This window comes from Gobius niger, assembly GCF_951799975.1.
Source record: "Gobius niger genome assembly, chromosome: 21".
In the NCBI taxonomy this organism is placed as follows: Eukaryota; Metazoa; Chordata; class Actinopteri; order Gobiiformes; family Gobiidae; genus Gobius; species Gobius niger.
In genome coordinates this window covers 11,410,706-11,428,372 of record NC_136872.1, presented here as the reverse complement: position 1 = coordinate 11,428,372, position 17,667 = coordinate 11,410,706, and the positions used below count along the sequence as shown (strand labels likewise).

At 44.9% G+C, this 17,667-nt stretch overlaps 1 protein-coding gene across 1 annotated transcript; it reads left to right on the top strand.

Moving 5' to 3' along the window:
• The first annotated feature begins 1,230 nt into the window (after nucleotides 1–1,230).
• Nucleotides 1,231–16,546, top strand: LOC306980350 (calpain-5). The gene is made up of 13 exons (XM_079579698.1): nucleotides 1,231–1,320; nucleotides 2,304–2,482; nucleotides 3,721–3,852; nucleotides 3,937–4,148; nucleotides 4,717–4,909; nucleotides 5,070–5,260; nucleotides 5,599–5,676; nucleotides 6,181–6,583; nucleotides 7,126–7,248; nucleotides 7,326–7,522; nucleotides 15,657–15,775; nucleotides 15,869–16,005; nucleotides 16,330–16,546. The coding sequence occupies exons 2-13, from the start codon at nucleotides 2,318–2,320 to the stop codon at nucleotides 16,492–16,494; spliced, it is 2,115 nt and encodes a 704-aa protein (XP_079435824.1). The 5' UTR covers nucleotides 1,231–1,320; nucleotides 2,304–2,317; the 3' UTR covers nucleotides 16,495–16,546.
• Nucleotides 16,547–17,667: the final 1,121 nt, after the last annotated feature.

Below are 17,667 nucleotides of genomic sequence, written 5' to 3'. Positions count from 1 at the left end.
ATATCCAATATCCTAAGAGAGAGAGAGAGAGAGAGAAGAGACTGGACTCCACAGCTAAGGTTATTGTTGTTGACTTGTTGTTGGCTGCATTTCGGCAGTGAAGCGGTTAAAACGGAGGACGCCTGGCCGGCTGCAGCTGACTCGTATCTCCCGCTATCTCAGGTGACAGGGGCAACCCACTCGACAGCAACAGATACCCCTCCGAGTCTGCACGAGTGAGGCCGGGGCGCTGACGGGAAGGAGGAGACGGCTCGAGATAAGCGGACAGACCAAAAAGCACGGGTCATGCAGCTGTTCACAATGGGAGAAGTGGCATGAGGAGCAGGAGGAGGAGGAGGAGAAGAGGAGCAGCGAAGAGTAACGAGGAGCGCAGGAGGAGCAGCCGGCAAAATGTGCATAGTCACCGGGGAGAAGAGGAGCAGTAAGTAGCGCGCTCTTCTCCGAGTCTGAATTATTATTTTTATAATCATTTTATTTTTGAATTACATTAAAGTTGCTATTGGTTGAAGTGGTTGCGAAAACATATGTAGATTTTTTTAAATCTATTTTTATTTCTTTATTTGTGTTTCTAATTTTTGTTTATTCATTTATTATTTTATTCATTATTAGTAATACTGTTATTATTCTCTCAATGATTCAAGCTTTTTCCCCCACATACAGTATTCTACTATTTAATCAAATATTACTAAACAATCTCCTCAAAACTACAAGAACCATGTCTCTGCTAATTACAAATCTACAACTAAAACTTGGCACATAATAGTAAAATAAGTTACATTACCTATTGCCTTGAAGTAATCTTAGTAATGAGGCCAGTTGCATCACACAATTAGGTAATAACATTTCCTAATATATCCACAAACGCATTATTATTGACATGATTCAAATCAAATGTTGCATTTCATGTGGGAATCATCCACAGAACGCTATGTTTCTGCTCTGTGTGTGGAGAGTGATTGTTGCTGTTTACATGGCACTTTTCCTGTCTGCAATTGTTATGTCACCTGTGTGTCTATCATCGGTAAGAGATGGAGTTGGGTTACGCGGGTCCTATGTGACACCCTGCCCTGCGTGTCACGACATTTGGCACCCGCAGGACACTATATGTTCCCTATAGCCTACCAGGAGGATGGGTGTAGATGTGGTCTTTGACCACTGATGAACTGAGATGTATCGATCTCAATGTTGACTTTGTTTGAGACTGAGACGACCGTTTGTTTTGAAATATAGAGTTCCCTGATTGACCGAAAAAGAGCCTGTTGCACAGAAGAAATCATCCAGAAGAAGTACGAGCGAGGAGACACCTCTGCTGTCCAGAAGGTAAAAGCTGCACTCTGGCATGGGGCTTGATTTCTGTTAACCGATATGTATTATTGCAAAACAAGACTCAGAATGATTAATGTCTTTTTGCAATGATGTTACAGAGGAAATATCAACCTGCAGTTATTCTCATGAAACATTAAAACCATTTGGTGTTGTCGGGGGCAACGGGTTCTATGCTGTACGCAGAAATACACTCACACTTGTTATGCAATAATTATATCGTGTAATGACTATAAAGATGAAACATATAGAACCAGAGCTAGAACAGTACTCTAAAAATGTAACCTTAAAGGTAGCAGTTACAAAAAATGAAGTCAAAGTACTTACTGTATATGCGATGCATTGCCTTGAACATACCTGGAGTTGTTTGTGTTTCGTATATTTTACCAGGACACTCATGCAGCATTGTGCATTTGTTAAGATCTATCTGACTCTTAATCCGATCCCAGAAAACTAAACCAGGCTTTGCTAACCTCGACCGCTGGGTTATCTCCACTTGTAAGGTTTCTCTCCATGATATCCCTCTGAGCTGCGGGCCCCCAGATGACCCCAACCCCCTCACCAGAGGGGGAGTGGGGGACACCTGATGTACCTTTCTGATACTCATGACCCACACATGAGCTGCTGCGTCAGGGTCCAGGTCAAATCACTGATGACTAAAACAGTTCAGCCGACAACAACACTCACCCAAGATTGTCACAGGTCATATTAAGGTCAATGGGTTCTACTACTACGGAAAAGCAATGGTTTATTAAGCTGTTAGTTAGTTGCCACCATTGCTAAGGTGATACTGGTTGATCAATAGGTCAACAATTGATATGGAAATGATGATGCAAAGGTTATGATGTAGAGACGGATTGCTTTATAACATCTACAACATACCCTTCAAATATGTTTTTTCTTTTAATCGTAAGTCTGTACATTTTCTTCACTATATTTTATTCTTTATTATTAGCTTGACGTGGTCTTGTCCCCTTCAGGTGTCTGTTGAGAAATGCCTGAGCGGGTGGTCAGTTTCCAGGGCCAGAGCTTTCACAAACTGAGGCGCTCCTGTCAGAGGCGTGGAGCGCTGTTCAAGGACCCCCTGTTCCCCGCCTCGGCCCAGTCCCTATTCTTTAAGAGGGAGCCACCGCCGGGACTGTCCTGGAGGAGGCCAAGGGTGAGGAGGCTACATTTAGATGCATAAGCAGCATTCATCATGCTTTAAATACGCCTGTGTAAGAAAGTATTTGTCTACAGCCCACATTATAATCAACTTTTTTTGTTTTCTAACTTTGTAATATTAGAAGTAACTTTAATAGATAATGTCAAATAGTAAAACATGTTAACTTAACGTTTAAAATGATGGAAGACCAGTTAATTATGGATAGTTCCTCTACTTCAGAACAGCTGCTCCCAACCAGAGGGGCGGGACATCCGAGGGGGGCGTCAGAGATTGCAGGGGGACCCCAGTGTTTTGTTTTGTCTGAGGGTCAAGTAAAAAATATTACTCCCACACCTAACACACAATTGCTGTTTGAATTGCTGTTTGTTTGTGTGAAATTATTGCATTTATGTCAGCCTTGGTTTAGACTAGAGTGTCTTTGGCACAAGCAAGGGGGAGTCACTGCTCTAAGAAATATGTTCAGCACATGTTTACATGTAGTCTCTTACAGTACAGTTGCATCATAGTATTAGTTTAAATTGGTTTAATTCAAAAGGCTTGGGGCAGTGAAACTTTAGCCCACACTGGGAGAGAGTGGGGCGTGCTGCCCAACGACCACTGCCCTTGTCCTTATATATACAGTAGTGGTCATTTGAAATAGCCCAAGTGTTTTTAGCCCAGTGTTGTGATTGGCGAGTAAATGTGTAGCTGATTATTGTGGCTGCCATACAAGATGCTCCTCATGGTGGTGGCTGTTTTATATTAGGAGACTGCAACAAACACTCTCAGTAATATCACTGACTACATGAGACAAAACCTTTTGGTGAAAGTCCTTAAGGGAAGATCAGGATTTCTGTGTGTTGGGTCCCAAACAAACAGAAAATAAGAAGGATCCTTGACGTGTGGTTTTGTTTAGCATTAGTATAAATTATATGGACACCCGTTTGCATACTCTATATTGCTAACTATAATGATTGAATATTCTCTGAGCTAGATGAAAACATGTAGAACCTAGGGCTCTTTTCAAAAACATGATATGACAAGAGCCTGATTGATTTCAAGATTTTGAGCTGCAGAGGTCACAGCCCCTCGCTGTGTGGGCGTATGAGAGAGAGTACTTCTACAGTTTCATACACCAGGCCCACCCACGGGGGTCAGTCCCCTCAGCTCTGACACTCTGAATCCTGAATCCCCAACAAAACACACCTCACTCTCCATCTCTGTAATCTGTACCAACCCCTCGTTCCCATCAGGAGATATGTAAGGATCCACGTCTGTTTGTGGATGGCATCAGCACCAGGGACCTCCACCAAGGCAGTCTAGGTAACTGCTGGATGGTTGCCGCCATTTCTTGTCTTGCATCTGAGCCATCTTTGTGGAAAAAGGTATTTGCTTTCCTATTTGACCCACCTACCACATATTCCCAATCTGATGCTCATGAAGTTTTCTTTTAATTTCTTTTTCTCCAGGTGATTCCTGATCACGTAGACCAGGAGTGGAACCCAAAGCGTCTGGACTTATACGCAGGCATTTTCCACTTCCGTTTCTGGCGTTTCGGCCGCTGGGTGGACGTCGTGGTGGACGACCGCTTGCCCGTCAGTGCAGATGGCGCTCTGCTGTTCTGCCGCTCAGCCACGCCTCGAGAGTTCTGGAGCGCTCTGCTGGAGAAGGCTTATGCCAAGTGAGTGTGTCCTCGAATGCCTTTGTTTATGAAACATCTACCTACCTGAAGGTGGACTTAGTTTGCAAATCACACATAATGAAAAGTCATATTCTTTGTAACCCTCCACAAAGCTTCTCCGGGCTAATGCAGTCATATTAAACAAAGCCACTTAATGCTGAGACAAGACTCCGCTAAAAAGCAAATTAGATTAAGTACGGTCACTTATCCCTTTATTACTTTTGGAATCCTGAACAGGGGCCTTAAGGGAAATTCCTTTTTATTCTCAAGTTAAAAGATCATGGAAACTCTGGAAACTCATTGGTGATTTGGCAGACTTGTATAGAGCAAGCATGGGGACGTAGTGCAGTTGGCGATGCAGCAATGCAAAAAAATGACAGGTAGTTTGTATGTAATGTGACACTGTCAAACCCAGGATTCACTAATGATCTGCTGGGATTTCTGATCTTGGCTGTGCTGTGCGTTGTTGCCCCACCCCAAACTGTACACTATCCACTCAATAACACCTACTTTGCTGATATTGAATCCATAAATCTGTCTTTATCCCGCACATGTCCCGTTTGCTAAGGCTGAACGGCTGCTATGAGGCTCTGGAGGGAGGAAACACAGCAGAGGCCCTGATCGATTTCACCGGTGGAGTTTCGGAGCCCCTCAGTCTGGACCGAGAAGCTCTCAGTCTGCACAGTGACCAGAGGAGGGCGCTGTTCCAGACACTGGCCAAAGCACACGAGAGAAAAGCCTTGATCACTTGCTTCATCAGGGTAACTTTAAGAAACATTTCAACACATTCCAGCAATTGATGTTTATAGGGAATGGGAAGTAAATGTAATACTAGGCAAGCCATTATAATCGAATTGATAAAAAAGTATGATGTATATTGCATTATTTTGGGATACATGGAGACTTCAATGTCTGTCTTAGCCCGCGGAGGGTGAGCTGGTGGAGTCGGTCATGGAGTGTGGCCTGGTCAGGGGACACGCCTACGGGATCACCGCAGTCAAGAAGGTGCTTGTGCCTGAGCTGCCTTGCACAGGCAGGCTGTCCCGACTCCTTCTGGTGCGCATGAGGAACCCGTGGGGGACGACAGACTGGACGGGATCCTGGAGTCACGGGTGAGGCCTCTTTGAATGCACTGCCACATGTCGCTCCTCTCACTCCACCAAACGATCTATATGAGGCCGGGGAATATCCAGTCTGCTGACATTCAGCCTGAAAACTTTACTGCGCCTTTGTAACTGTTTTGGACATTTGGTTCTATTAGTAATAACATTTTACAACAGAGTGGGGAGGACTTTTATAAGCTCTTAGTCATAAGACACCTGCCATCTACATTATAGGATTTTCAAATAGTCACTAGGGAATAGTAAGGGCTTCCAGAAGTTATTGTCTTTTAAAGGTATTTCCAGTGTGGTGACCCAAACATTTTACTATCCTTGACCGCCCCCTGTAGGTCACAACAGTGGCAGCAGATTACTCGCACAGACAAAGAAAAGTTGGGCCTTCCTGTTCGAGACATTGGAGAGTTCTGGTAAGTTTATTAATGTTGCTGTAGATGTTGAATTTACCTCAGTTGCCTTAGTGACACTGAATTAGGGATTAAAATACACATTTGCTCGTTTTTTGAATTTCTCTTTACCTTAATCTCAACCTTGTCTCACTCTTTACATGTTATTCAACATGTTGTATCAACAGATGGCACTATGTAACTGCAATGACAACATCATTGCAATTCTTATTAAAGCTATGATATATAGGATTTTAACTATTTCATAATAATGATCTATTTATTTGTATGTCCCCAGATAAGAGATATAAATACTGATTTTATGAATCAATGTTATCTTATTTACAATAAACGCAAATATTTACATGAAGTAAAAGTTGTGAAGGTTTCAGGGGGTCTTGAGACAAATAAAAAATCAGAATGAGCCAAACACATGGGTTGCCAGATCCTATGGCCAAAGCCAATTTTCAATTAACAAAAATGACTCTACTTCGGATACAGTTTCACAAGCCTCTATTTATTTGCCAGGATGGAGTTTGAAGACTTCTGCCATTACTTCACTGATGTGGTTGTGTGTCGTCTGGTGGAGAAGGCCCTGCTATGGCCCCGTTCACACTGGAGAGAGTTCAGCCGCATCGGAGAATGGACCCTAGCTCCCTCTATACCTGCAGCCCCTCCTCCTCTCCTCTCTGTCCCACAGAGAAGGCACTCTCTGAAGGCCAAACCGCAGAGAGGAAACTGCAAAGAGACACGGTTGGGGGAGAGCCAGGGGAACAGGGGCAGAAGTAAACCCAGAGGGAAGGCTGTCACAGTGAAGTCAGATGAAAATGCTCCGGCAAAGCTGAGCGGAGTTTGGGACGAGCAGATGGATAAGAGGAGTCGGTGTGGGGGATGCATCAACCACAGAGACACTTTCCTCCACAACCCACAGGTACATACCAGGCAGCGGCTGAGTGGGAATGATCTTCTCTCACAACAAGAAAGGGTTCAAATCCTGTGTGAATTTTGCTGGCAAGTTTGGGTGTTTTGTTTACATTTAAAGAAAGTGCTATATTAAGCCTCGATCTGATCTCCCCAATTTTATTATCCACTGATGTTTATATACACATAAAGCACTTTACCTGTAAAAGTACCAGCCAAGTTTTGTATATATTGAATATTTTTACAGTACTGTTATGTTGTGCAGACAGAAAAGAAGATGAGTCTGAATCTGAAGCGTTTTCATGATTACCAAACTAATCAAATACTTTTTTGAAAAGGGTTTCTGTCAAAGCATTGTCAGTCAACTATTGTCTTCTAATTGGTTGCATACATTACATAAAGCTTGTTGATTCTGTATCCTCCTGCATTTATGTCTCTTTGAGGACTAGCAGATATGATTACAGTACATAGGCCTACAGACAGCGATACAAACAGCAATCATGTACTGTACATTCATTGTTGATGAAAAAATGAATGAAGCCTTGTTTTTAGTTTCTGTTTGAAGTACGGGCCAAAGAGGAGGAGGTGCTGATCTGTCTACAGCAGGAAGACAGGAGGATGCGGAGGAAAAATGGAGATGGGGAAAACCTGCCTATTGGATTTGAAGTGCTCAAGGTGAGAGCAGTGTCTCACATCAAGCTAAACACACTCGAGCCCCTTTCCACCTTACAATGGCTTGTTTTTTTTTTTAGGTGGAGGTGAACCGCTGGAGCCGGGTGCAGAGTGTGGTGGAGCAGGCAGCCAGCTCGGTGTACATGGACTCTCGCAGCGTCACAGTCAGAGCCTGCTTCAGTCCGGGACGCTACGTCGTTCTGCCCACCACCTTCCTCCCAGGAGCCACTGGGCGCTTCCTGCTAAGACTCTTCTCCCATTCACATATGCAGCTACGGTGAGTTTACGAAATATCAATACAGACCAGGGTTAGGGTTACCACATGTAACGTGGATGACTCTGCGTTGTGTTAGATAGTAACGGTCAGGAGACGGGGTTGTTTTACAAGGGTTCTTTATCTGTGCAACAGACAAAAACGGCTGGTCAGCCTTGAACCTGGAACACCAACACTCATAGCAGCTCGGCTGCGCATTGACAGAATGGTGCCGAGCTCACGTCGCCCCCACTATTTATAGAGTTTGCCGCCACTAGAGGGCGCTGCCCCACGATTAACACCAGTATCAAGTGGAATACAATAATTTACTGTTACATTCCCCTCTGCTGAATTCCACTTGACCCATAACAAAAAAACAAAATAGACCAGCACTGCACAGGGTACAAAAAAATACAGCGTGTAAAATCCATACTTATGTGTACAGGAAACATATAAAGCACTCTAGTTCCCAACCGTACTAGCGAGGTTATGTCGAGCACCTGACACAGCTACAAAACCCAGCAAAATAACTATCCCCGAGGGATTAGTGCGAGACCGGAATGGCCAAAACCCATCTACACACATAGGGTAAATAGAATATGCCCACTTACATATTCTGTAAAAATGTAACTGCAGGTACACCTCAAAGTACATAAAACAAAAATCACGCTTGTACAACAAACAGTACAAACTCAAAATGGCAACATCACCAAAATGTTGCAAAACTCTCCCCAAAGAAATGGGTACTGAAGTCCGTAAAAAAATTTACAGGACTGAAACAGATTTTTGGTGCATCATCTGAATAAGTCGAGTCACTGGTCTCAGTAAACGTCCAGCTCTAGACCTATGGTCAGTTACTGCGTTAGCTGAAGTCACAGTGGGGACGATAGGCATGTCAGAGTCAGGGGTCACAGTAGTCTCTGGGTCAGGGTGTGGGACAGGGGTTTGTGCGAGGCTAGAGTCCACAGAACCACTCTCTGGCTCATTCAAAGGGACATTGTCCGGGACAGCATCCTCCACATTTGTCACACTGCCCGTATTTGATGGTAACTCCGACACCCATGCTCTGGTTCTAAACTCTGCCGATTCTGAGGATGCATCAGTGACTGTAGACCTACTGAGGTCCACTGAACTCGATACGGGGGACAATATTTGTTCCTCTTGGTTATTTAGTTCGGTTTCAGGTAAGGGCAAAAAGTTCACTGGCATTATCAGATTGCGATGTACGACTTTCATCTGTCCATTTGTTGGGTTTTGAATCTTAAATGTGCGGCTCTCATCATTTTTCTCCACCACCACATAGATTTTATTCTCCCAGCGATCAGCAAGCTTTCTTTTGCCACGTTCACCTTTGTTGGCCAATAACACACGATCATCCACCTCAACAGGAGCACCGCGCACTTTCTTATTGTACAGTTCAGTGTGGCGCTGAAGTTGTTTTGTTGCTGTCGACTGTGCTACTGCCATAGCCTCTCTCATGTTTTGACGCAAGGATTCAACATAGCAGTCATAGTCCACCACCTCCGGATCATTGAGCACAGAGCCAAACATAACGTCCACTGGAAGGCGCGGAACTCTCCCAAACATGAGCAGGAATGGGGCATAGCCAGTTGTCTCGTGTATAGTACAGTTGTATGCAAACGTCAGTGATTTTAGAGCTTGGGGCCAACGATGTTTTGCTCTTGGTGGAAGTGCTCGAATCATGTTGCCAATAGTACGGTTCATCCTTTCACACGAGCCGTTACCCATTGGATGATAGGGAGTAGTGTGCGATTTTTGCACGCCTGCAACATGTAGTAATTCCGCTATCAGAGCACTCTCGAAATTGGCTCCCTGATCAGAATGCAAACGTTTTGGAAATCCATAGACACTGAAATAGTTGTTCCACAGCTGATGGGCGACTGCTTTGGCTGACTGGTTAGGACACAAGAAGGCGTGCGCCATTTTAGTGAAATGGTCTGTTGCAACAAGCACATCAAGGGACCTATTAGCAGAATCTTCAGCTGTCCAGAAATCAATACTGACAAGTTCAAGAGGCTCAGAGGTTCTAATATTTTCTAAAGGCGCTCTGGCTTCAGGCTCAGGGGTTTTGCTTACTACACAGCGCCTGCAGTGTTTAACATAGTCCATAACATCCCGAGAGAGCCCTAGCCAGTGAAACCTCTGTCTTGTTAAGTACAAAGTCCTTTGCTGCCCCTGGTGGCCAGCCTCATCATGAACACCTTTTAGCACTTTGTGGCGTAATGAGAGGGGGACAACAAACAGGTATGTTTTTCTTTTATTGACTGGATCCTTTGTCACACGGTAAAGTACTCCATCTCTCATAGTTAGTTTCTCCCAGTCCCGCAATATTTTGTTTGCACCAGCAGATTCCTTTGCACGTTCCCTCCTTGATGGTCTCCTTCCTCTTTCCACATAGAAAATGACTTTGCTCAGATCTGTATCATTTCTCTGTTTGTCCTTTAATTCATTGTGGGAGAGAACCTCAGAGTCAATTTGTGGGGGCAACAGGACTGATTGCGTGAACTGGGGCAGGAGCAACGCGTGTGAGCACAAGTCTGAATCGCGGCTTTTAAGTTCATTAAGCACAGCAGCGACCTCTAGCGATGATAACGAGCCAGACCTAGCAACTGCCACACCTTGAACAACAGGTTGGCCACACACGGATGTCATGTCAGGTGGGTTAGCAGACCACCGAAAAGCATCTTGAACGCCATTAGCACCGACAGCAGCAGCCTCAGCAAGTAACTCATTATACGGTACCCTTGTTAAACGGTGGGATGCACTGGACTGTACGAACGGCTCTCTGCTTAAGGCGTCAGCTACTACATTTCGGGGGCCAGGGATGTATTTTATATCAAACTGGAAAGGCGCAAGTTTAGCAATCCACCGCTGCTCACACGCATCTAGACGAGCTTTGGACAAAATGTATGTCAATGGATTATTGTCTGTCCACACGGTAAACTTATGACCTCTCAGCCAGTGGTGGAATTTATCGCACACTGCCCACTTTAATGCGAAAAACTCTAATCTGTGCGCAGGATACTTTGACTGGGCGTAAGTGAGGGATTTACTTGCGAATGCGATTGGCCTTGCTGTTGTGCCACCAGGAGGAACTTGCGACAAGACAGCACCTAACCCATCTGTGGAGGCGTCAACTGAGAGCAAAAAGTGGTCGTTAAAGTTCGGATGGGCCAGAACGACTTGGTCTAATAAGGCCTGTTTCAGTTTGTGAAAAGCCAGCTTACATTCATCAGTCCAGTCGTCAGTTTTTAACTTTTTACGAGTCTGGTGGCGTTTTCTACCAGCTCCACGTGGACCTTTGGACCCTGACGTGAGTCGGAACAGCGGCTTGGCTATGGCTGAACAATTCTCAATAAACTGCTGGTAATATACAACCATACCAAGAAAGGAGCGGACTTTACGCTGTGAGGGGACTGAAGTGCCATCCTCCATAAGGTCTGACTCTTTTAAGGAGGTTATGGCAGCAACTTTATCATAGTCAGACTGGATACCATTGGCACTAATGATATGACCAAGGAACTTAACGGAGCGTCGCAGGAAGTTGCATTTCTTTGGTGCGAGTTTAAGGTTGTGGGACTGGAGCCTATCAAACACCATTTGCAAACGTTCGAGGGCCAGATCTTCATTTGGGGCGAACACTAAAACATCATCCAGATAGCATAAAAGACTCATAAAGTTCTGGTCGCCAAAGATGCTTAACATCATCCTCATGAACGTTGCCGGACTATTGCAAAGGCCCTGCGGCATCCTATTGTACTCGTACAATCCGAATGGTGATGAAAAAGCTGTATATTTCTTGTCCTCCTCATGCACTTCCACATTGTAGTATCCTGAGGTCAAGTCCATAGTTGAGAAGAAGGCATTACCACCTAGAGCGGCTAGGGCGTCGGCGGGGTGAGGGAGCGGATGCGCATCCTTTACTGTGCGCGCATTGAGCCAGCGGAAATCATTGCATATTCTCAAGTCTCCTGATCTCTTTGAGACTAGCACGAGGGGTGACGCAAATTCACTGCTGGACTTTCTTATAATCTCACGCTCCTCCATTTCATCCAAGGCCTGCCGTAGTTTTTCATACTGCGTTGGTGGTATGCGCCTGCATGGGAGCCGAAAAGGCTTTTCATCTAGGACTCTGATACGATGCAGATAACCAGTAGCCTTGCCACAGTCTAGTTTGTCTCTGGAGAAAATTGACTCGTACTCCACAATGAGCTTAGCAAGCTTAGCTTTGTACTCAGGGGAAACTTGACATGACTCAACATCAATGTCTGACAGACCCAGCTCACTTAACTTAGACTGGAGAGAACTAGAGACAGGACACGGCGACTTAAATTGGGGACAGTCCGGTAAAGTGGAGGTATCTGAAACAAGACTGGGCACATTTGATCTAGCACTTTGAATCTGTACCTGTTGCTGAACAGACTGAGCACCAAACTTCTCCACTGATTCACACAAAGAGACGTCAGCTATCTTAGCATTACGTTTGAGAGTGACATATTTGTGGGACGGGTTTATTACTTTGAGAGGCAGCCAGCCATCAGCTCTTAAAAGTGCAACAGCTCTACCGACTATGACTGTTCTCGGACTGGATTTAGCACTTGTTGGTTCAACAATAACTTCACTACCAGCCAACTGTTTGTCCACATACTGCAGCTTTGCCCACACTAGGTGCTCTGTCATAGGCTCCAGAGTAACAGCTTTCCTGAGTTTGAGAGTTCCGATCACATCCGAGACATTCTCAGTTTCCACTCCTGCCATTAAACTCAACAGTCTCCGTTCTGCATCACTCCCGCAGGTGAGCACTGAAGGGCATTGGCTCTGGAAATCCCTTTTCAGTCTACTGATCACATACCGTAACAGGTTACTGCCAACAATCAGATCTTCGCTCTGGCCATTGACAACGAGAGTCGGGACAATTACACTGCAGCCATACATTTCCATTGTGAGATCACACACACCCACAGGTAGAGTTCTGGACCCGCCACATCCAATTAATACAGCGTCCGTTTCACCAAGGGTGGGGTCTATAACACCTTGCTGCAGCAACTGGGGGACTAGACTAGCACTTAGAGTACAGGCCATCGAACCGCTGTCTAGTAAAGCAGAGACTTTTACTTTCCCACTCAGTGTTACATTCTCATAGAATAGCTGATCATGCTGCTGAAGTCTCTGAACATTTTGAACTACGGGTGTGCGTCCCATCTCTCTTTCTTTGCAAATACTTTGATAGATAAACTCCTCTTCATCACTCACATTAACATTAGGGGAATCATTTTTAGGCCTAACACTTGCCCCTCCCACATGCAGGCCAGCTAGTTTTCCTGCTGCTGCGCTGTGGACTTAACAACACCGGGCTTACTGACAGCATTTGGGCACTCCGCACGCGTGTGGTCAGGTGCAAAACAGGTGAAGCACAGACGTTCGGACCTGCAGTGATACTGAGTAGTGTGGCCATTATCACTGCACACGGCACAGGGCGCTAGGGGCTTGACTTTGGAGGGCTGGCCGCGTGCATTGTACTTACTGACATATCTGGGCTGCTGTGATTGTTGAGCAAGTACACGTTCGAGCAGGGCGAGTACTCTGTCCAGGCGGTCAGGTGAACCCTCTGCCTGCTGTGCAGACGGCGGCGACGCAACAGCAGCTTGTGATGGTTTTGCATTACTGGGATTCGCACTCTGGGCAGGAGCAGCAACCTCCTGGCGCTGCGAACACAAGACAGTGTTTATTTTCTGCTTACATGCCTGCTTATGGTCTCTGCAGTGCTCAACCAACTTGTCATGAATATCAGCGACAGTCCATTCTTGCAGTGGTCTGCACTTGAAAATGAGTGACAGTTCAGTATCAGGACAGTTCTGAATGAACATGGCAGCCAAATCACGTGATAGATAGTCAAAAGTTTTGCTTTGTCTTTTCAAAGAGTCCTCAGTCACCTCTAGGGCTCTGTTTAGTCTTAGCCAGTAGTCAAGGGGTTGTTCACCAGAGTGGGGTTTTGTCGCATAAAAGTCAGCTAGTGGTAAACTAGAGGTCAGTGTGTCACTGAAGTGCTGCTTTAACATCTCAAAAATGGGCTCTGGGCCGTCAGTCAGGGTCAACACACGCTTACAACGTATGCCCACTTTAACCACTTCACGCGCCCTCCCCGTGAGCTTTAACAGCACCTCATCAGCTTGATCAGACACAGGGATGCCCCTTTTCTTCATATATGACAGCATCATAACCTCCCACTCCTGAACAGAACATGTGTCATTACCATCCCCTTTAAAACTCACAGGCTCTTTAACGTCCTGGCGCACAATGACATTCAGTAGGGAAGGGTCATTTAACGATGCCCCGACTGCACTAGGTGCAGTGCTCAGACGTGACTCAATGCAGGATGCAATACTCTCACCAATTGAAAGCCCAATATGTGATGCTATATCAGTTAGCAGCTGTTCATTTACACCCTCATTTCCCTGTGCATCAGGGCGCACATTACAGTTTGGGTTCACAGAAGAAACATTGCCAGGTTGTTTTAAACCATAGCTCAGCTTTGGTGTGGATGCTTCTGGATAAAATAAAAGAGCACCTCTGCCTAGACTAGCTAAAGGCTTAGAGGTGTAGACTGGAAGCCCCCTCCCTCTTCCAACAGGAGTACTCTCCATGATTCAATATAAAACTTCACAAAACAAAACTTGAGGTGAAACTAAAATAGTTCTCAAAATTGTCCCAAATCACACTCAGAATTGTAGGGGAGAAGGAAAAAAAAGTTCATTGTATCAAAGCCACATATAAAATAAAGTCATTCAGTATTAGCGCAAACACCATGTAACCTCATCAATGGTAAAACCTGAGAGCATCAAGGACCGATGCAGATCACTGACACCTCCTCTGAGCTGCAACGAGTCCGTGCGTACTGCGTAGCTCCGTGGGCGCGCGCTCCAGTTGGCTCCAGTTGACGCGCGGCCCAGACGTTGGCCGAAGCGAGCAGCGCGAGCGGCACCGGGTTGATGCGTAGAGGGCGGGTGCGTACTGCGTAGCTCCGAGGGCGCGCGCTTCAGTTGACGCACGATCCAGACGTTGGCCGAAGCGAGCAGCCCGAGCGGCCCCGAGTAGATGCGTAGGGGGCGGGCAGTTGGCGCTGGCAAGTCCCGCTGGATCCTGGATGTAACTGCCGGGCGGCTTTTGCGTCGCGGTGTCCACAGGCTAACCTCCGCTCGATGTTGTCACAGAAAACGGTCACGGCACCAGTGTAACGTGGATGACTCTGCGTTGTGTTAGATAGTAACGGTCAGGAGACGGGGTTGTTTTACAAGGGTTCTTTATCTGTGCAACAGACAAAAACGGCTGGTCAGCCTTGAACCTGGAACACCAACACTCATAGCAGCTCGGCTGCGCATTGACAGAATGGTGCCGAGCTCACGTCGCCCCCACTATTTATAGAGTTTGCCGCCACTAGAGGGCGCTGCCCCACGATTAACACCAGTATCAAGTGGAATACAATAATTTACTGTTACACACACAATTAGAAATTTGTAGAGCCTTCAGAAGATGAACTACGTACATATTTTCTTCCCAATTTGTATTTATAAAGCACTGTTTACATCTCTGGCACTGCTTTCAAATGGGTCAAGTCCCAGCTTGAGGACTGAAGGGACTGTGTTGAAATTGGTAACTGTGTGTCAGACCAAATGTCTTTGACTTGTGGGGTTCCCCAGGGGTCGATTTTGGTACCCGTTTTGTTCATTTGGGAGCAGTTAACTACGGAACAGTCTTTCTGAAACAGGCCTCAACAACAACTTTAATCTAGGCTGAAAACAGTTCTACTTGGCTGTGTATATGTCAACTACAAGAACATGCATCCTTTGCCTTTAATTTAATTTAGGTGTAAGCGTAATTTTTGTACTTATATACATTGAATTACTTTGGTTATGGATTGTTCTCCACAAATAAACTTGCCTCGCCTTGCATTACCTTTTAAATGGAAAAAAAAGTTGTGTTTATCTAGAATGGTAATAAAAGTATTGCAAAGTTGAGTAAAGTGGTAGTAGTACAACTGTGCAAAAGCAGTAACGGTGTTAAGGGTTTATAATCATCTGTTTACCTTTACACATACTACAATGCAATCAGTTGTACATTTCTCTGACTGATTTTGTAGTGAACTTACGGAGGATCTGCCAGCACCCTCTGTCTTCCACTGTTGCCTCCCTCAGCCCTCAGTAGTGACCACAGTGCATCTGCGAAGAGTGACCGGCCTGTCTCTGCCCAAACAGAAAGGTCATTTCAACAAATCCAACACCAAATCCAATTGTCAACATAACATTTTGCTTGAACTTTCATTGTTCTTTTCCCTCCTCTTTTTTCTTGTAGTGCCAGATGTATATGCTGTGTTGCGGTGTGAGAATAACAGTATCAGAACCCGGGTCTTTCAGGCTGAAGGAAACCCAGAATTTAACCTCAGAGCTATCTTCTATAGAAGATACTCCAATGTTCATATTTCAATTGAGGTTTGTTTCATTTTTATTGCATTGCACATGAACAGATTTTGAGAGCTGGGTCACAAAGAAAGAGAGAGCCTTTGTTACTTTTTACTCTCCTGGGCACTTCATTCATGAGTGGGTGATTTCTCAACTGTTTTCATTTCTGTAACATAGCCTGCACATCATCAGACACAGGGATGGCACACAAGGATTAAACACACGGCTAAATAATGTCAACTTAAATTACATTATAGCACGTACGTCACAGAACGAACATTTAGATGTTATCAATGTATGAATTGTTTGAACAAATGGCATGTTATGTGTGTGTGCATGTGTGTTTTTTTGCAGTTGTGGAGGAGAGGCCTTTTGTGGGACTCCATGCTGGGCGAAGTCCGTCTCCAGACAACAGAGTCAGAGAGGGGCAGGAGCCACGTAATTGATGTGCGCAGAGGTTTATCCAGAGCCTCTGTTTACCTCGAGACCTCCTCCAGCCTCTGCCTCACCGACCTGTGATTGAAGCACAGTGTCATTATTAATAGTAGTCTCATGGTGTAGTGGCTATTTGTCAGAAGAAGAAAAAAACGTGACAGTGCTTACATTACTCAAATAATTACTTATACACAATGTAGTACAGTTTAAATGAACTCCAAGTCCAAACCCCCAAAATGCAGTTCAGACAATGGCAAACAATAAGCAGTACATATTCCAGGCCTGCGTCTGTCCAGCGTCTGAATGGTAAAAAGAAAAAAATCATGGGTCCATCCAAGTCTACCACACTGTCCCATTTATCCTCTATATAAGTAAGTAAGTGTTTTATTTGTCACACAATTGTACAACGAAATCGCATTCAGATGTTAGGTAAGTCCTGAGCCGCAGCAACTGAGCGCGCAGCCATTGTGGGCCCACCTGACCAGCATGTTTTTGGAGGTTTTTGGAGCAGTGCAGCGCCTGCTGGGTTTTTCCCTGTTTCAGCGCGTGGCGTCCCTCACTGGTCAGCTCCTCCACCTCCTCCTTCCCCGTCCCCCATAGCTTCCTCCACTCCCTTTGCACCCTTGGTTCCACAACATTCTTTCACCATCGTCTAGGAAGAGCACAGCTGACGAATATAATCCGTCTTATTCTTCAGTGAATGAACATTAGTAGTAGAAGGGTTAGAAGGCTTATGTGGCTTAGCTGCGTGTCATGCCATGTGACCATAGCCACAAAAAATGATTTACTATATAATGATAATAAAATCTAAATAATGCTTAACAATATCAAATTCACAAAGTGGCCTAGTGCTTTAAAACATTTATGTGAAAATGAACAAAATGCTAGAAATAAACTACAATTTACAAAAAACTGAATTGAACTGAATTCTAACAAAACACTTAAGCACAATCCCACACAAAACAACAACAACAACAACAACAACAACAACAACAACAACAACAACAGCAACTGACAAATAGCTTCTACAGCTGATCTGCTGGTCGGATCAATATGCGGATGCTGTTCAAGCCTTTCCATTGTTATCACTGATAAAAGCGCAGCCAAAAGCTCTCTGTGTGTGGCTATTTACCAAAATAACTCTTACAATGTTGCCTTTAATGTTATAGAGTGTGATTGTGTCATTTTGTAATTTTTACTTTTGTTTTGTTAAAACATGCAAAATAAAAATCTACACTGGGTGTAATCTTGGGGATA